General features: G+C 41.2%; 1 protein-coding gene across 3 annotated transcripts in view; it reads right to left on the reverse strand.

Moving 5' to 3' along the window:
* vps13b (vacuolar protein sorting 13 homolog B) overlaps positions 1 to 21,545 on the reverse strand; it is a 302,426-nt gene that overhangs the window by 63,772 nt on the left and 217,109 nt on the right. For all 3 annotated transcript variants that reach the window (XM_080895821.1, XM_080895823.1, XM_080895822.1), the window contains exons 38-39: positions 14,451 to 14,846; positions 1,170 to 1,372 (exon numbers count right to left, since the gene is read on the reverse strand). In XM_080895821.1, coding sequence (XP_080751947.1) covers positions 1,170 to 1,372; positions 14,451 to 14,846 — 599 coding nt within the window. The remainder of the gene's footprint in view (positions 1 to 1,169; positions 1,373 to 14,450; positions 14,847 to 21,545) is intronic.

Raw genomic sequence — 21,545 nt, forward strand, 5'->3', positions numbered from 1 at the left:
AAAGAGTAAAAGGGGAGTATAAGGAGCTCCAAATAGGGAAAAGTCGAAAGAAGTTAAATAACAGATGGGCATGAGGATAAGGCTACATGTTACAGACTTCTGGCTCTTCCTTGAAAAGCTGCATCAACACTTTCTTTTCCAAAACAGGAAGAGAAGGAGTCAGGATTACCCTCATCATAACCCATTCACAACCTTACCAACATTACCCAACACAACCTTACGTCTTCCCCACTTATCCGCGGCATTCCCCTTCCCCTGTTCCATCAAAGCAAGTCTGCCTGGGGTTTGGACCAAGGACCAGGAATCTCTGAGTCAAAAACTCTGCACACATGGAGCTGCCCGACTGCTCGGCCGCCGCTCACTAGCTTTGCAAGGGTGGGTTATGACTAAACTCTTAAAAACAGGAAAATTTGGGGATTTTTTTTCCCCCAAAAGTTTTCGGAAAGAGAGCACGAAAAGAAGGAATCTGAGGGAATTCCGGTGGTTTTCGTACAGCACTTGATTAAAACACCACAAATGCCAATATTTGCAGAGGGAAATGTATGATTACGTATTAAGTGTTGAGTTGCGAGTGATGTTTCTGTTTGTGGGCACGCAATAAGAGCATTAGAGAATCATTGAATAAAAGGGGTCAGGGGGTTCCCCCTGAGCGAGTAATGTGGAATAATACACTTGTAATAATGTGCTCAGTCAGTCACATTGAAGAGGGACTTTTCAGTGTGGGCATTATGTAACTTGTGACAGGAAAAAAGCCACACATATTCTCCCCCACTTCCCAGCCTCTATTAATAGCTTTTTAATATTCCACCACTTAACCAGTAGATATGACTCAAATGTACAGTGAAATTACAGCATGTAATTTCTACTGTCATCGCTTCACTCCAAAGAGGACAGAAGCCATGGTGAATTAAAAAGGAATATCAGATTCAAGAGGAGTGTTCAGATTGTGAGAAGCTATGATGTGAGTGGGTGTCAGCATATAAATGCTGTATGGTTTAATTTGGAAACCAATGACAGTTAAGCGGATGTTTTAGTGGGTGGTAGGTCTACCTTGAGATTAAGACTGGTGTTGAGCAGGAAGAAGCTCATTAAAACATTTACAAAGCATTCTTCAGAGAGACTCATTTCCATCAACTATCGCTGTGCCTGATAATTAAACCTATACAAACCTGCAGGAGGCCTCCCTTCAGGTCTAGTAGCAGTTTGGGGGGGCCGGGCTCGGGTCCAGGGCTGCCACTGTGGCGACACCAACGAGCCTCTAAGGAACTGCTGCAGGAAAATGGTCCCAACAGTACACGGCTCCGATCCTTTAGTCCAGTTCTCACCAACACATCTTTTACCTCGAGCAGCACAGAGGCGGCCTGAATGGCATCTTGGAACACAAAAGAAGTAGCAATAAATGTCATGCACAGCACAGGGCAGAACTAAAGAGAGAAAACAGAAGGTAAAGGATAAATGGTTTGTGGGTAAAGTAGAAGCAGGCGCTCAGTAATTCTACAATGGAAAAAAGGACAAAGGTTCAGACAAATGGGGAAAAGTCGAAAATCAATCCTGGTTTCAAAGTGAAATATCGATACCTCTAACAATGTATAAAAACTAACACTGTTCATTTGCAACTGGGCCAGACGAAATTAAAAGACACAAACAACCGAACCTCAAATATCAGCTGCACAAATGCTTGCCTCTATGTTTTTGCACTGGTCAATTACAACAGTCTGGCACTGTGATAACAGAGCAGCAAAACATACAGTGCAGTTACACCAACCACATCCTCCTGGATATTGTGCTCGCCTGATGTTAATGGCATAAATACTTGGCTCTCTGGGGACGGAAACAACATTACTCTTCGCTCGGAACAGGCATATGTAAATGCCTTGGACCTCGTGTTCTGTGTGCAGATAACTAGCTAAACTATATTCAGTGTTAAGCCACCAGAAACACTGGGATTAGACAACATCTGGGTGTAAAATTTACAACACAGAAACATTAGTTAATATAATGGGGCTCCATGAGTTCATTTCATGGACAGAGGCACACTGGGGTATTTGAAACAGTCAAACTAATCTGAAACTGCATATCTTTGTCTTTATATTGTAAATTGCTAAAGTAAAAGGTTTAGCAGGCACGTTACAATGAGAGAAAAGCCAAACACCCACTCACCCTGTAAGCCCCAAAGGTAGCAAAAGCCCCAGCTTAATAAGGAAAGCTTGAAACATCATCTGTCCTTTCCATTAAAACTGAGACGCATCATTGTGGTCACAAGCTCTCCTGAACTTGTAGTTTTGCTGCCATAACTCACTATACATGACAACAAGCTGTTGATGTGGGAGGGCTGATCAGGTCAGTTATAGCTACAGCGGTGGCAGCCCATTTGGAAACCTCAACACTGGATGACTAATAATGCCCTGAGAAGTGGTTCTTCAAACATGTCTTTTAACTCGAGACATTCTCACTCCAGCTGACTTGGCTGTTAGTCTGGGAAAGTCAAAGAAAGCAACACCTGTTTCTGCGTCTAGCAGGCAAAACAGTTTTTGAACTTTGTCAGACCGTTTTATATTTCTTCATAAATGTGACCGAAAACATCATCGTTTTTTCACACAACACCTAAAAGCCAAAGAAAGAAGGAATACAATTAATGAAATGACATAAAAATATTACTCAGTCATTTATCTGTTAAGGAAAATGACCCAGTATTACACATCTCTGTGGAAAAGTATAAGAAACTCTAGTTTTAGCATTCAATTTTACGGTAGATGGGAATTTTTAATTGGTGGGAGAACAGTCAGGTGGGAGTGGGTGCTATGGTGAATGAACTGGGCTTTGAGGAAGTTGAATCATAGCACAAACACAGGAGATCGCTAAGGACTTCAGGAAAAAAAAAATTGTCAATGGTTCGCCAGGATGGAAAAGGTTACACAACGTTCTCTGAAGAGTGTGGAATCCACTGATTGGCAGTCAGACAACATGTGTACAAATGAAGGGAATTCCAGGGCATCGTTACCCTTCACAGGCATGATCAACCATGCCAAGAGTGATGTGGGAGATCATACAGAAATCCCTGGTGGCTTCTAAGTTGCTAAAAGTCTCTCTTGCAAGAGGTCATCAATGCAGCATCAATGAGGAAGACAAACCAATGAGGAAACCAAAGCTCTCCAAACACAACACTGCTCCCTACTTGCAATTCACTAATGATAATTAAGACACCCCAGAAGGCTGTCCTGTATAAAAGATAGCATTTTTGGTTTAAATGAGAAGCCTCAGGTTTGGTAAAAAGGAAACACCGCACTGCAGCACAACAACCTTATTCTATCTGTGAAACAAAGAGGGATGGGGTTTGATTTGGGCCTGTTTACTGGATCTGGGCCAGGATGGCTCACCATCATTGATGGAGCAATTATTTCTCAGAAGAAAGTGGGTCATGCAGCGATGTGATGCTTAGCAACAAAATAGTTAAAAAAGATGAAAATGATGCCTTGGAAAAGCAAAGTCAAAGTCCTGACCTTAATCCAACAGTTCATGGGAGAAAAAAAACAATGATGTTTTGCACATTAGATGTGGCTAATGTTGCTCAAAGCGGTGTTCAGGACTGATCGGGAGAAAGGTTTAGCTGCAGTTATGAAAGAAATTGAAAGCAAGTCTTCATGCTTCAAGATATTTTACATTTCAGCAATAAGGAATTCAACCCAGAACTCAGTGGTTCAAAACTGGCCATAGGTGCCAATGTAGGATAAGATCTGGGAACAGCGAAAGAAATATGATTCATATAATTTTCACACTCAAACAGTTCAGTGAGCCCTGAGGTCCCGTGAACAGGGACACCGTTATCATGGAAGACAGCAATCCCATTAAGTCTCAACATAAGATAAAGGCAGTCAGAACAACTGTGCATTGAACTGCAGTGATACCTCTTTTTAAGGAAACAAGTAGACATGTAGCAAAAAGCTGCCAACAGCATAACAGAGGCAATGTATGGTCAAACATTCAGGATTTACCTCTTTGATAATACAAGCTGTTTAAAACATGGTAAACCCTTTGTTAACTCAGAATTAGCACCCAGAAATAACATCAGCATAAGTATGTAGAAAAAAAACGCACTGTGCATGACATGATGTGTATGGAGCAGATGGCAAATTACACAGTGTTTGGATTGGCAGGCTACACTATCGATACTTTTCCATAAAAACCACACCAAAAATAAAACTTTTTATTCCTTATATTTGAAAGCTTTAGGTAAAGACAGCCTACTTGGAGCTTGCGGTTCACTTGGGGTAAAGCAAAAAATAAATGGGGGTTGAAGGAGAGATGGAAAGGCATATGAATTGGGGGACTGGGGAAGGAGGTGACAAATGAGGAGATGAATAGATATAGACACGGATGGTGGGAAAGAGTGTGGAGACGAGAACAGAGGATATGAGAGAGAAAGTGAGCTATGATGTGATGAAGATATGACACACAAGGATACTCAAATCTTTCCAGGCTTGGTCAACTGACTAAGGAACATCTTATTCAACATTAAAGTGCAATAACACAACATGGGGTTCCAAAGAAAGACAACTTCTATTGCATAAGACAATCTGGGGTAAAAGTTAAACTGGGATGACTCATTTCTTTCAGGAAAGACATTGTTGATACAAGTTGGCAGCTTACCTGGTAATATCTCCTGGTGCCGTAGCACAGACAGAGCTTGGCTATTACTTACTCAACTGTGGACAATGGGTTTATTTTCATGGCTACGATTTATTACACAGTTCAAGGGAACTCCCAAACTGGGTTGTTAAGATGAAAATCTTTCATGAACACTTATGTATAAAAGCACATTTAGGTTAAGTGCAGTCACACATAGGCACATTTAGCAAAGTAGAGCCGAATGCCTACATCCATACAGATGTAAATCCAGACGTTTACCATGCACAGCCAGGTGAACAAGTGGAAATAAATACACACACATGCACATAGTCGCACGCACAGAGTGTGTAGCAAAGCATTTCCTCCCGTCTCACCATGCGTCATTTACAGCCCGGTTGACCGCAGCATCCTGATGTTAAAGCCAGCAGCAGCAGCAGCCAACACTTTCAATAATCAGCCTAATTGGGAGTGGTTTTAATGAGGGGGAATCCCTTTCTTTCTCCATCGCTAACTCTGTTCTTGCTTTCATGCTGAATAATAGTCAGAAGCACATTTCTTCAGCCTGTTCCCATCCTTGCCTTTGCTCTTTATGACCATATTACCACTATGTAGGTTTGTCTCCAGAGACAGCAGACAGCCCAAAGACATTACGCAGCCGGACTGTGAAATTCTGCCATAAGACGGAGGTAACATCTTTCAATACTGGTGAGATGATTTGAAATATGGGCTTTGTATAGCATATATGCAATATATTTATAAATGATGAGTATCAAACACAGACAAAACCAAACAGTGACACATTGGGCAAAGAAAAAGACCAAGAGGAGAAGAGAGAAGTAAGAACTTGATTAATAAGGAAGTAAATATAGGTGCACAGGCAGCTGTTTGGACTGTCTTGATCTAAGACAGGGCTGGTAAGAGAGGTGATCAATAAGGCCAGTGGACAGATGTCAGTGAATCACCTCTGCCCGATGTACACATACAGTACATCGTGGTTACAAATAGGGGAAAACAAATTAAGAAGTTGAGTAATACTTTTTTCCTTCACATCTAAAATAATATGCCATCTGGTTATTTATTAATTTTGAATAAATAAACCATTGAGCCCTAATTAACTATACACATAGCACTGGTTTTTATATATCCCCTTAGGTGACTGCTAGAAACACCAGAGCTGTAAAACAGCTGTAACAAGTGAGGAACAAATACACAGCTATAGTCCATGGATGCATGTGCATGAATAACTGTGTAATTGTGTTAAATTATTAGAATGGAGTCAAGATAATAAACAAAGCCCATTGAGAATTAATTTGGATTTCTGTACCTTACACACACACACACACACACACACACACACACACACACACACACACACACACACACACACACACACACCTACTGCAGGCAAATGCACAACCTCTGACACTTGAGGAACCAAGTGGGTGGTGGGGAAAAGGTTGGGTAGAAATCTTCCTGAAGTGAAATACATCTCTGGCAAACATTAGATAGATTAGATAGGATCGGAGACTGATTTACCATGTTGGTTTCTCCCTGGCAGCCGTTATCTGACCACTGCCTGGCTGATTTATACTCAGCGACGTGCTGGTATCAATTAGAAGAAACCTAAAGGAGTCATTACATAACCAGGAGAGGCCCCTGAAGACCTTCTGGGATGGTAAGAGTAATAGGAGTAATATACTGTCACTCACCACAGAAATACACTACTCACTCACCACAAGACCACTATAGGACACTAGAGGAAACTGGTTTTGTATCAGGGGACGCTATCGGCCAAAATAGCTCAGTGCAAAAAGCTGCACGTCAGCCAAGCCATTACAAATAGAGTAAATATGGGTTCAATGAGAGCTGCAAGGCGTAAGCAGATCGTGTATGCAAGATATGCATTTATTCCAACACTAAATGTAATTTCTCATATGAACGCTACATATGAAGCTAAGTCTATGTGCTACACAGAATGTTTTTTTCCCCTAAAAGTGGAATTTTTATTACATGATATTCTTTTAGCCAGCCTAAGGCTGGGTTCTGACAAATTATCAGGTTTTAAGCTGACTTTGAGAAATCTTTTTCAAACAGCTTCGGGCTCCGTATGGATGCTTTCAAATGTAACTCAATAAGAAATGCCTCTTTTTCTTTGGCTACTCCAATGGTATGTATCCATGTGTGTGTGTGTGTGTGTGTGTGTGTGTGTGTGTGTGTGTTGGTTGGATATGAACAAAAGTAGAACAATTAAAAAAAAAAAAAGAGTTGTGTGGCAAACTAATGGCGAGTAATAAAAGATATAAAGCAACAACTGTATGAATAGTAATTTACCTTATTCATGAAGATGTGCACTTGCTTTCTCTTACAGTCACTTAGTCTATCTTTCTCTATAATCGAAAAATGTAAAATGTACTAACAGCTGGGCACTGTTTTGACAGAGTATACATAAAAAAAAACCACTCCTAGAAAGTACTACAAAAGAGCTTTTTAAGAGAGTAACGGTACTTTCTTACTAGGATTTATTAGTGTAAGGAAGAGGACTCCCTTACTGCATTTATTTATATTGTATTGTCTGTATAGCACTTTAGAGCACACCTTTCACTTTATTAAAAGCACCTTATCAAGCACTTTATGTAGCATTGCACTTTAAGCATGGATTTGCACACAAGAAGTTTAAATATTTATTGACTATTTATTGGGAATTTTAAAATCAGTTGGTGGCCTTGTTTCAGATCCTGCACAGCTGCTCCTCATCAAGGAATGTGGTGGTTGTCTGTCAGGAGAGAAGAATGGTGATTGAGATTGTGATTAAGGTTTACCAATAAGGAAAACTAAGGCAAATGTGTGTGTGAAATCTAGGGATAAAAGTGGTGCAAATAAGTGTTTGTAAGTTAATGATTACTCACCTTTCTTGCCTGTGTCCTCTTCAAGGTGTTTGGGCAAATGTTTCCCCGGGGGTCCAGACACCATTTAAAGGTTCCGGGAGAGACCATGGGTAAAGAGTGTGGTGAATCTTTTTGTGCTTGGGTTTCTGGGTTTTTATAATATTGGGTTTTGTGTAACATTAAAGTGTGAAATATTTATTAATATGTAAATGTGAAGATGTATTTATGTATTTATTTATTCTTATTGATATATTGTATACTGTGGTGGAAGGTTGGGATTTAAGAATTTACCTGAGAGTGGAATAATGGTTAAGTCTGTGACAGCTGAACATATTTAAGGCTGCCAGTTGTCATTAGGGGATTTTTGTGCTGTGAAGAAGCTCGACAAGTTAATTGTTTTAAGGAGAGCCATATAGCAAATAAATACTTTGTTCCACTACACTTGCCTTGGTCTGTCTCACTGTGTTTCCAGCCGCTAAGGGCTGCCCTGTTACAATTAGGAAAGTACTTTTTCTCTCTAGAAAGCTAGAGGAGCTTGTTTTGAACCAAACATTTTGTACAGTCCCTGTTGGAAGATTTCAAAGTTTTGATGGTTGTAAAATACTTTTACCTGTAGAAAAGTGCAAGTATCAACAAGTGTGTACAAAAGCAGGCACATTAGATGATAAGCCGGTGGACTCAGAAATCATGGTTTTAATGATGACTGAGTCTTATTAAACTCATATCACCTAAATATCGACCTTTTACATTTAATGTCAATAACAATGTAAGATCAGCATCAGGCAGAAATGTGAGGTAAATACCTGAACAGACCGGACCCCTCTTCCTCACGTCTTCTCTGTGACATAGTATTTCTGTTATTAATGTGCTGAAAATAATTTATTAGTATAGCGAGCGTGCCAAATCACAGCAGATAAATATAAATCTTTTCTTGGCTTGGCTTAACTCAGCTGCTCTTTCCTGACCACTGAAGCAGTGATAGATGGAAGAGAGTGGCTTTCTTTCAGCAGAGTAAACAAACTGACATGATCATAATTCAAAGATTGGCCAAAGAAACAAAATAAAACTTGAACTGAAAGATAAAGACAGGACATAAAAAAAACAAAGGGTAGCTTTCGCTTTGTTTCACAATAAGAATTTTTCATTTGCAAGTGCGCTGGAGTAAAACACAGGGAAGAAGAAGCTGGAGGTCCACACAAGAAAGGGATTGAGAGCAAAACTTAGCCTGTATGCGCAAAAATAAAGCACGCTATAGGAACAGGGTCTATGGACGTGTGGGTGTGTGCATTCTTAGGAAATCAGGGGCACTCTATGAGCAGTCAGAGAGCTGAGAGATTAGGGAGGGTCTTGTTTCATGGACCCCAAGACATCTGTTCTCTCTCTTTTGCACACCTCCTTTCTTTCTTTCATTGAACTACAAATGCCCCCCTACCTTGGGGAGTGGTGATTCGTGGATGGAGGGAGGAATGCAGGGCTTCCACTTGCTTTTCATTAACACAGGATCTGGTAACACACCTCACTGTCAACCTAATCCCCTCTCTCTCCATCTTGTCCCCTGGCAGAGAGGGGGTTGCCAAGACCAGGTACAGAGCCCCAGATGTTGCATGGATGATGAAGACAGGGTAGGATAAGGTGAGCGCAATGACAAATATTGGGGAGATCTTGCACTGGACACAGTGTGGCCTCCCTGTCCTCTCTTATATATGTCTACATGTGCCTTATGCCTCTCTCTTATGGCCTTATGTGCCACCTATCTTCTCAGTGAGTATTTCTCCTTTTCCCAGTCACAATCCATTTCCAACAAGCTCTTTTCTCAACTCCCTTGTTCCTGATTTAATTAATCTGCTTTAACTTTATTCTCCCTCTATTACTTTATCCTCCACACCCCTTGCTTCTCTTCTTTCGCAACTTCTCCCTCCCACTTCCTCCCTCTCCCGTTTCTCCTTACACACACAGGCCTCAACGTGAGGTCTGCTCAGGATTTGCTCCATCAGTCTTAGCCTGCCACTGAGGACCAGCACAGCAACAACAGCAGCAACAGTAGTAATACATACTGTAGAAGTAGTCGCACTACATTCTCCTGTCTTACATCTCTCATGTTCAGCTACTCCCAGGGGGGTCATTCCTGCTGACTTATTGTGGCAGCTCAAAGGCTCAACCTTACAGAATGGGAATCCCAACCTTTATCTTTGGAAAATTCCAAGGTATTCGCTTTCCAAGGCACAGAGTAGGCCAGAGTGGTGAGTGATGGAGGCAGTGCAGCTAAGGCTAAAAGTCAGCAGATACATCTAATGTCACTAGTGATCAGTCTGTGTAATTGGAGACAGTTTGTCTCCTTTCAGTGGCAACAAATCTGGAAACGCTATGTGAAGAAACCCATGGGGAAAAAAGCCGTGTGTGTTGTGATCTATAAGTGTGCTTAAGTTGTCAAATAAACAAAAAGAAAAATCCGCATGCAACGGGGTGAGATAAACATGTTATTCAGTTTGCTTTAATGTCTTACCCCATATAAACAAGAGGCTCTTTACAAGCATTTAGTGCCACGTAAACTTCCCAAGTCTTACTCAAATCATGGCTCAGCATGTGCTCTGAGAAAAGGCGCTGAAATGAAATATCAGTCTTTAATGAGATCTGTACAGAGGATCTAAGATGTCTCAGGTATTTCACAAAGCACTCAGATATGATGTAAGAGGAGTTGAGTAAAACGTCTGCCATACATGATGACAGCATTAGTTTTATGGCAGTTGTTATAATGTCTTGTTCGGAACAGACGCGCATGAGGTTATGTTTTTCGAGGCGTAACAACAACCAGTATTTCAAGACGTTTAGAGCCAAACTGAGGATGAATAACCCAGTGGATGTCAATAAACACCAGTGGTCCTGATCCCCATATTTTTTATTTGCATCAAGTCAGGCTCTAATGGCTTGCTTTCAGTGTGCTGGTAATTGTGGAGAAAACAATACCCATGAAAAGTCAGTTCACGGCAAATCAATCTGTACTTCCTGTGTTTACAGTAAACAAATCAAAGAACTATTATGAACGGATCTCTTGAAACGTATTACTGAGTGCAAAAGAAAGAGTAATAACTATAAATAGTAGAGTCATTCAAAAGCACAGTGAGTGGGACGGGATTAGCTTTCATACTAGCGCTATTGTCTCTAAACTGCTTTTTTTCCCACTGCCTTGCACACACAGTTTCAACTGTGTTTATCAAAGTCAACACATCAAAGATGGATGAAAGCTGAAAGCTGGTGAAAATCAGTTCAGGGCAGCACTGCTGAGTATTGTGTCACCGTGCAGTTATGCAGATTCGAGTAAACAAAGTGCAAATTGTTTGAGGTTTTAATTAACATTTTTGACAATCATTTTATCTGAAGTAACCCTATATAACAACATCTGTAAAACAGATGCAGGCACTTAGGGAGCCTTGTTTCAGCTTGTCCTCGTTCTTCTGCAGCCCCAGTAAACAGAGGACGTGCCGCTCAGGGCACAGAGGTAAAAAAACATCTACCTGAATGATAATGAGAAAGTCTTCCTCCTCATCTCCAGCACGTCGCATGCCATCTCCTCCCCCCTAATCCCTCCCCACCACCACCTATTTTATCCTTCTGTTTCCATCTACTGTCCAATTTAGAAGACGTGCCAAGAAACAGCAAAAGTGAAAAACAAACTAAAAATCCCTCATCATCTGTTATAGTGCGCCGGCTCACACCCAGCTGCACAAAGAAATTGGAAGCTCTTTAATTTACATTAGCATTAGCGGTTCTGATTGTCATAATGGAAACACTGTGAAGCCTCCTGGATAATAGTCAGTGTTGATGAAGGCAGGGTTTGGTTCTAGCACAAAAACAAACATCTTGCCCTCAAACACATTCATACATAACTGCGTGAAAAAAACTGTCTCTCTCATGTCCAAATGCACACATACCCACGTAATCAAATACACCCAGTCCTACAACTTTAGACCCAAGACTAACACAAACATCTCACTTCACAGTTTACTGTCAAACCCTGTTGTTAGCAGATGAGGACTTTGCTAGCACATGTAAAAAACAACAATATTCCAAATAATAATAGAAGCAACAGTGCGATCTGATTCCCAGTGTTCATCACTGGGAGTAAATGACTGAATGTAAAACCTTCCAAACAGGCAAAGACATCATACAACAAGCATGGAAAGAAAATACTTTCACTATTGGTATGCAGTGACATAGTGATCAATAGATATACAGAAGCTACAACTCATAAAGAGGCACACACTCACCAAAACAATGGTTTAGGCTTTTGCTGTTGAATTAAACATATTGCAGAGTAAACATATTGCATTTCAGGCATATTTTTTAATTTGAAGGAATAAAAAAATGTAATCGAGGTGAGCACATGAATGAACAATCTGTTCTATACTACATTTTGTATAGGATATCTGGAGCACTTTGCAACAGTACTGTATTTTCAAGGTGCCTGGATTCATTGCTCTCTTGGCCCAAATGCTGAGTTCGGGTACTAGACAAATGACACGCCACAGAAAAGCATGTACATTTAGTACAGAGTATTACAGAGTCTTAAATTTTGGTTACTTCTGCCAAACAGGGTGAAGTCATGACAGATGTTTCCAACATAGCTCCACCTGTTTCAAGAATTTCCTTGAAGCAAGTAGCCATATCTTGAAATATAGCAGAATGAAATGGATCACATCACGAGTTTGATGTTTTTCAGTTTTCACAAAAAGAACATGTAACAATGAGTCATTTAAGGTCCAAGCCCATTTTTAGCAATCTGCAAAATAATGACTCACGGTTCTGTTTTCCTACTTAACTTCCATGTTCACAATGTAAACTGTTCTTAGGCAATACCATTAAACTGTTATCCATTAGCTTTCCTTCAAACATCAATCGCTATCCCACTAAGAGAAGCACCTTATAGTGTCATCAATCACAGAAGCTCCATTACCATCAAGTCTGTCTGAAACAGACCAATCACTTCAAGGACACAGGATTCGCCAACTCCCTTTCTAATAGCCTCTGGCCCCAAACCAGACATTCTTGTTTTCTTCCTGTAAGATCACTAGAGCTCCTCAGCAGTCTTGGACAAGGATTATTAATTTAACTGTTCACAGGCGCTACTGTCAATCTAGTCCCTAATTGTGGGTTTTTTGGCTTCAGGATTTGTTTTTTTTTATGCTGTAATTATATTTTCCTTACAAAAATAAATTTGCTTCTTGAATTGTTGCAGGTAGTACATCCGGTGAGCTTATGTTTGTGTAGCTGTTTCGCTAGCTGTCAAAGTTGAGCAGTAGTGCTTCTGACTACTGGTAGATCCTCTCAGGGAAAAGCCACTCTCACTAAGGTTAGGGACTTCACGCGGGTTGACCATCTTAGGGAAAAGTTCCCGTCACCTCTACATCGCCTGTATGGGTGTCAAATATGCACCATCGCTAACAGATTCCATCTCTTGTGAGCATTACCATGTAATGATAGGAAGAACCCTGTAGCGCTGTTTGCAAGTGTCGGTAGCCTCAAAAGCAAATTGCTGCTTTTCCAATACTGTGGCAAAGCCCAGTGACAAACCAAACTCAGCTGACACTAGCTGGGTGGACATGTTCGAAGACGCAGAGGCCAAATTTCTTTGTCTTTCCAAACAGCTCCTCGACTCCAGAGAGGAACGCAGAGAAGAAGTTGAGCTTGTTGATTGATCCCCTCAGAGACAATAGCGACGAGGATGAGGAGGATTCTATTCTCCCTCTGCCCAGTGATCTATCACCTTAACATCATCACCACTTAAACCATCAATTCACATTCACATCAAGGAGCCATCCTTCCCAAGTAAAATGGCATGTTTGAAAGCCTCCATGTACTAATATGGTCACCCTGATCCCAGCTTATTAGGTTGAATTGTTTCAGGACATAAGCCTCCCACTGGATGACTACAACTTGGGAGAAGATATGTGTTGTTATTGAGCTTATTCTCTAGGTTTCTGGGTTTCAATGTAGGACTATGGCTGTATCATAGGCCTGGCCATAGTAGGAGAGAAATCACTGTAGTTCAATCTCTCCAGCCTGCTTGACAAGCAAGTCAATATGGATTCCCCATATGAGCTTTCACGTGCTAAGGAGTAGTTTAGGAGAGGCAGTAACCACTGTGCAGGGTAGTGACTTGAGGAAGAAGCACGGTGATGCTTTTGACCTTTGCCTTCCCCACAAAGTCCCACTGTAAGAACCACTGCCGGCCTTCCCGGTCTTCACAACGACAGAGTGCAATGTAGATTTCAACAATGTAGGCTTCAGGGGGCTGGAAAGTAGTGTCCAGTCCCCTGAGGAGCAAGTGTCCTACTGGCCACAGACACAAGAGTATTACAGTTAAACATCTTTCACTGGCATTGTCACCACCCCTGCTGCTGCATCAAGCCATCATCCCTTCCTCTGGAGGGAAACAAATGACACACAATATATGAACTGTGGTTGCTGCCAGAAGCACAGCAGGCAGCACTCATGGAGATCCGTGCCCTGAGCACTCGATGGATTGTTTATTGTTCCTTCCTCCCCCAAAGAAGCAGCGTGAGGAAGATGCTTCGTTCTAGTCTGAGCTGTGTAACAGCTAACAATGTATTCCCCATTCATATTCAAGGAACAGCACAAGTTCCCTCATTGTTTCCTGTTTATTCACCTCCCTTCAACAGTTTGTGGGATCAGTTCAGAGAGAGAGGTGTGTGGTTCAAAACAAAAAATCACTTTGAAAGATTTTTCAAAATCCTAGAAGTCATTAGTCCGCCTTAGACAACTTAGTGAAGCTTTCATGGTCATGTTGAAATGCGCTTCCCATCATAAGATACCTTGCTTGGATATTAGAGAAAACATTACATGTACATTCACTGCTGGTCCCTCTGGTTCCTGTTAAGTTGACCTGTAATAATCCCCCCCCAATAAAACAGGTTTACTCACCTTCTATCCTAGACCCTGGCTTCATGTTCAGACTTCCTGCCATGGCAGACACTGATACTGTCATGCTGGGCCTCATTGGATGAGTGTCAGTCTCCATAACCACTAAAATCTGGGCAGTCCGAAGAGAAACCTTGTGAAAGGTGAGTGCCAGCGCCCCAACACTGCTGGCTTTACCCAGGGCTGAGGCCTGATGCTGTTTGTCTGCACGAGGAGGAAAGGCCCTGTGAAGTGTCTTTGCAGGGGAAGAATGAGGGGTGGAGGAAGCAGACGGTGGTTTACTTGAGCTGTCCCATGTATAGTTTGGTAGGATTTTATTCTGGTAAGCTTTGGCCTGCTCCAGCTTTGCCAAAGTGGGACTGATTTTCAAGGGACGTGATAGCTCCATGTTCAGTTCAGCTGTGGAGAGAAAAAAAAACAGATGACAGACAACAAAGCAAAAAAAACAAAACAAAATTAAAGAGTGTTAGTCAATCTGTGCTGTTAGCAAACTTTACAAACAACAACGCCCTCTGTGGACATGTGTTTGTGCACATCCTGACTTATATTTATGAAGTGCTGAGTGATACAGAAAACTGGGCTGGAAGCAGAGAGAGCAAAGTGTTTGAGCAGGTAATAAAAACACAACTTATTAGTCAGAAAAAACAAAAATACATCCTGATGGAAACAGACTAACTAGATCTCTATGGGAATCTGTTTTGTTTGCATATAGACACACACACACATATATATGTATATGTGTTTTTATATATATATATATATATATATATATTTATAATATAGTAACAATTTAGAATTATCCAATTGTAGCGCAGGGCCTCTTAAACTATGTCAAAATGGGAACTAAAATTGAATAAATTCACTGTTGGCTGTGGTCTTTGGTCTTTAAAACCTGCTGTTGAAATTTGGAAAAACATAAATGGGATAAAATCCATTTGGGGGCTTTAAGACAAGGCAGGCTTCATCAATGTCCCACTGAGCAGATTTTCAGCTATCTGACCGACCCATGGGATACTAAATGGTGCTGTGTCTCATAAATCAAACTTCTCTCTTCTTCTAATCACTCAACTTTGCATGCAAACTGTTAAAAGGACAGCTGGGTCCAGTCTCAATCTCTTTCTTCTCCTCGTCTTAGATGGACACATATGCACGCACAAATTCCTGATTGTCTCGTTGTAACATCCTAATGTGACACTGCGGAATAGCAGAAGAGAATGTTTTCTCCGTGCCAGCCGCGTAAATCTGAGACCACTCTCTCCTGTTCAATCTCTCTCTCACTCTCTGGTGCTCTGCAGCCTTCAAACACTTGACTGGAATATACAGAGACACATGAATTAACTCAATGCCGTTTTACACCACTTCCATTATCCCATTTTTCCACTTGCTCATGATGATGGGAGAGGGAAGCAACCCCCCCCCCACAAAAAAAAACCCCAAACCAAAACTAGTGCAGCTGTTTTTCATGGTCTCATCAAGAGCCCAGTGTTTACAGCCTCTTAAGGGTTTTAGGCCCCCTGTCTACCTCCTCTCCAGGTAAGAGCACTAAATGACATGAGCGGGAACACTGCCAAGAGTGAAAGGCCAAAACACACACACACAGACTGAATCTGCCTTCGGGATACTTTCTCTTTTAATTCAGCGGAAGTAAAACACATGGTCAAATGGAAGGATAACTGCAGAGACGAGCTGGAGGAAGGATAGGTGGAATTTGCTGTGCAATGTAGCTTATCATTTCCACTTGACTTATCACCAGGAAACTTTACAGTGGTGAAATAAATAGCTGTATGCAGCTGTTCATCCAGGTTTCTCTGTTCCCCTTCCCATGTTACTTCACCAATCCATTTTCTCCCCGTCTGTTTCATGTAAGCCATCTTTCTGCTTCTTCTCTCTTGCTCAGTCATTTCTATCTTTTACTCTTCCTCCACCCACAACCTAATCAACCCATCCCTGTAATCAAGTAAAGATGTCCCTGATCAACCAGCCAGAGCTAGTGCCATGGCCTGGCTCCCGGCACATGGAGACCTGGTACTCATTATCATTGTACTCACTCCAAAGTTCCTTTCTACACCCTACCGGTCCTATCCCCCCACCAACGGCAGATCTGAAGTGATGGCAAGGTATTTCTATTTTTTTCACTAATCTGAAACTCACCAAATCAAACTGAGTAGTGCAAGTCGATATGGCTAACTATAACCCAGACTTTTTAGACTGGAACTCATGGTTATAGTTATCCTCTTGCATGTAAGGCCCATGTCTGAAATAAGGTACTAACCTTTTAAATAACGATGATGAATAAAATATTCCACTAAACTGTGCATTAACTGTATATACTTTTAAAGAAAAGTTAGATTTTAAAGAAGAGTGAATAAATTCCCTCCTGCTCGTAACCAGGATGTCATAATGTATGAATATTTATTGTTAAATATTAAATGTCCATTTCTATATTTAAGTATTCCTTAAGGAATAGTGGGAAAAAGAGTAAGTTTCCTCCTTTTTATAGTGTGAAATGATTACAGGCCACTGCTATCTATCGGGGTTTAGTACTGTGAAGAGACAGCCACAGCATCTGTACAGCCTCCAGTGTTTTTTTGCAGAAGTTTATCAAATTTCCACATATCGAACAAAACGTGTTTTTTTTTCTTTTCTAGAGCTGATCATCTGTGAGAAACAGAGACAGATGTAGGAACATGTGATTTCACTAGGCAAAGATGACATAAAAAGAGGAAACTTTAACCTCAAGAGGGAAAGAAAGGCTTTTAGGTTTTACAGACTGAAGTGTAAATTCTGTATTTATGGATTAAGATGTGACATCCGATAAAGCCTTCCCTCAACCATATATACTGTAAAGTGAAGGAAAAACATAAATGTCACTCTTATTTTAAACTGCCAGCAGCGTGCCAGCAGGGGCCATGGGTGACTGGGATTTTTTTTTTAAGGCAAGAAATATAAATATTGAAAGAAATGTGGTGAAAAAAAGTACATTAACAGCAATGAGATTCACATATACGAATGATTTAGCTGAAAACACTGATGTTTGCCCTGAATGTAACAAATATTTTAAACTGGCGACTGTCAGTAGAAGGCTTGTGCAAAGAGCAAACGTCCAGCCTGAAGGCTGAAAGGTGGTGCTCGCATACTTTTAAATAACAGGCCTTAATGTGAACAGGCTGCAGGGACTCACAGACTGGCCCTTCTCAGGTGTCAGCCTCTATTAGCACTGGAGAAAGTGGAAGATCAAGGTCTAACAGAGGTATACACACAGGCACAAACACACACACCCCTCTGCAAAGTAGTGTGGGAGATCAAATACGTTTTACTACCCAGGTTACTGTGGCTTTTTGGCGAGGTCACGTGTGATGCTGTCCCCACTTTGAACCTGGCGTTGGTATATGTGATTATGCGTAACTACCAGAAACATTGTTTTCATTCCCACCCCCTCCCCTCTGAATTCTCTAGCTGACTTTCATGCTTGACACTTGACAGTGGAAAGCCTGTGTCCGACACAGGTGGCAATGTGTCAAATTACGCGGGACCTGTATGTGAAGGGCATGTGTTTCTTTCTGGGTTCGAAAGTGCAAACAATATTTTGGGGGGTACCTGTTGCTTCCCAACATTACAAAAAAGTCACTCAGATGACTTGAATCAGAGAGGGTCTGGATGGTTCGGAGGGGCACACCCTTGTATACAGTAAATGACAACATTTCTACGAACTCTGGTTTGACAGAAACCAGGGACAGAGAGCAGTGTTTCCAATTTGTTCAAGCTAATCTATCACCTGCTCCTTCTTTACAGAGGAAAGGCGGATCTCGACTTCGAGTGGTAGCAGTTACGATTCTGGACATGACTAACAAAAAATGAGCAGGGAGGGAAAGTATGCGTATTTGTGTGCTCACTGGTTGCTGCTCGTGTTGGAAAAAAAAACCCCGATCCACTCAGGACTTTATCGTCTATGTCTCCGCTGGTCAAGCCTTGAACTCAAGTAGTTCTGAAAAGGCTGACGTTCTGTAAGCATCGGCATTAGTTATGTTTATGTGAGCACGCGCATGTATTTGATGAGCAGCTGCTGAGTGGGGGTCAATGCTGAAACACCATCCAGTTTACAGTACACATGTTACAAGTGTTTCCCACTCAGCATCCTTGGGAGGGCCGCTTTGATTGGTCTTGCTGAATAAATGCTGCTGAAATTGCGAGCATATTGCTGTAAACACACAGCAAGATGTGGCCTCACGGCTGTCTTCTCTCCGTCTGTGCTGGGCTGAGATAAATTAAATGTGAAGAACTGTCAAATTAAAGTAGGGGCCGCCAAACATGATACACATAGCAGCACCCACATAGTTACAGAGACTTACACACAAATAAATCACGTGTAAAAACAACAGAAGGACAAATGAATAAAATGCTAAATGCGTTTGTTCTTCATAATCCAGTTTTCAGCTAGTCAATCCAAGTCAAGGCATTTCTTGAACTACTTAGTGATTCATTTATGAATTAGAAAATAATTTGTCAGCGTCCCGTCCAAATATTTTGTGAATAAGGGTCTTCTAGAAAAACAACCTCCGGTATTGGGATTCTTCTGCTCTGTGTAACTTCTTCCTTTTCTCTCCCGACCTTGAAGACGATAATTATCTTCCCCAGAGAGTTATCCAACTAAACAACACAAAGCTGAAAGTGTGTGTATGGATGCATGTGTCGGAGTGTGTGACTATGTGGTTGAAGGGGTGAGGAAGAACCAGTAGCATGTGTGGTCAATTCTCGAAATTTCCAGCAGAGCCTGACCCGGAGCAACCTCACACTGAGCCTGGATCCTGTCTGAGTCATGTGGTATGGTTTTTTTTTTGTGTGTGTGTGTGTGTGTGTGTGTGTGTGTGTGTGTGTGTGTGTGTGTGTGTGTGTGTGTGTGTGTGTGTGTGTGTGTAAAGAGAATGAATGTGAGTGATTGTGATGCAGCTAATCCTACTGAGAGAGAGAGATAGCTCATCTCTTTATTAGTTCAAGGGAAACACCTGACTGTAATTTCACATTATTGGCATCTCCACTTCAGCTGCACTCAGGCATCAGATATAACTACAGTATAATTATCATTAGAGATATAACTCTGTTCAGTGAAAAGGACAGGGCTTCTATAAATAAATCAACACTGAGCCATATACACTTTTTAATAACCTAATAAACAAATAAACTGAATCTATTTAATCCACCATGCACCTGAGCGATAACTGCTCCTCTTCCTTACCCTTTTCCACAGGCAGATTAAAGCATACCAATGTTGTAGGACACTCTCTTTCCACTCCTTAATGTACATACTGTGAAGTATCATTTATTACCATATACCTTAAAATCTGTTAAAACAGTTATGCAATCTGGACTAGTGCAAAGGTCTCACTCATTGGTTAGTGGTGTCACTGATGGATCTGGTTGTGTTTGCTTGTACTGTGTGATTGTTGGGGTGTACATAGAGCTGCATTGTATTGTGTTGTGGGCCTCCAGGTGGACAGAGCAGCTAAGGGCTTTCAGCTGACAGCAGGAAGTAAAGTGTGTGGGAGCAAGGGAGTGATATGCTTTGCTAAACTATTATCAATAACACCTCCAGTCCATCCTGTGCTCCCTGTATACACACACAGTATATGTTCATGATTGTATGCATGTGGAAGAAAGACGGGCTATATGTCAAAGTATGTCTGTAGTTAGGTGTCAGTGAGTATGCATCTGCAACATCTGGCCTGGGTTCAGGGAGCTGAACTCTGGATGATGTTCTGCGCCTACACACGCTCACAGGGATAAAAAGGTTGTGCACACTGAGACTCAAAGGCCCACTCACACTTTTATTTATTGCTCTTGTATTTGTGTAGAATGTCAACCACACCCTTAGGTCAAAAACCTTAGCTTAAAGCTACTCATATGGATATCATATCAACCTAAAAATAGAGAACCAAACACAGTGACAGGCAAATTCAAAGAAGCATGAGACTACACGCTTAAACCCACAGGGGATTGTATTGTACTGTTCAAAGAAACGGACACCTGCGATATCAGTGGCTTTCTGAAGCAAACATCCATAAGGTTACTTATAATTTTCTCATCATGTGCTCACATGTGTGTTTACTCGTGTGCAGTATATAGAAAACTGGCTGTGAAATTGCTGTTTGAACTGCTGTTATAAGACTAAACACAGAAAGAAAAACAAGAACTTATGGATAAAGGTAAAGTGACTAAAATGAACCCAGAGCTGAAACTGGATTTTTGGATGGTATTATACACCAGAGGATGTTGTGCAAGTCAGTGCTAAAAATGAAGCATGTTGTTGTTTTAACTAAAATACAGCGCTGTGACAAAGTATTTAGCCCCTGATTTTTGTATATTTGTGTCATGATCCTGGGTCTTTTGACCCAGCGTTTTAAGTTTGAGTTCATTTTGTTCATTAGGTTATCTAAGTTCATTTGGTTATTAGACTCCTTGTGTTTTCTTCCCCTGTATTTAAGTTTCCCCTCAACCTTCGTGTTTCATGCTGCGTGTCATTTGTTATCAAGTTTGTATTATTATGTCTAAGTGTTTCTAGTTATTACTTTCCCCTCGTGTTTCCAACCATGTTAAATCTCCCCTGCTCTTCATGCGTTTCATGTCTGTGTCTTACGTTGTCAAGTTCGGGTTGTCATGTCTATGTCTCATTATGTTTCCTGTTTTATTGTGAAGAGGTCTGGTGTTCTGTGTTCATCATGTTCAGTTTTACTCTCCCACTGTGACGTCATTATGTTCATGTGTGCCAGCTGTTTCCTCATGTGTCTCCACTTCCCCTAATCACCTCCTGTGTATTTAAGTCCTCTGTTTTCAGTGTGTGATTGTCAGGTCGTCTGTTGTTCACGCCATGTTCTCCATGCCATGTTTCATGTCCAGGTTTTTCCATGTTGTTTGTTTAGTTCTCCCAGTTTAGGTTAATGTTAGTTTTATTTCTGTTTGCCTTGCCCGTTATTTGTACCTTTTCTGCCAGCCTCATTAAACGGCTCGCCTTTTGTTACTCAAGTTTTGATCCAAGTTCCTTGGTGTCTGCATTTTGGGTCCACTCTTCACAATACATACAGTCTGCTCTTGCCAGACTGTGAC

The sequence above is a fragment of the Rhamphochromis sp. 'chilingali' genome, assembly GCF_963969265.1.
Source record: "Rhamphochromis sp. 'chilingali' genome assembly, chromosome: 11".
Classification (NCBI taxonomy): domain Eukaryota; kingdom Metazoa; phylum Chordata; class Actinopteri; order Cichliformes; family Cichlidae; genus Rhamphochromis; species Rhamphochromis sp. 'chilingali'.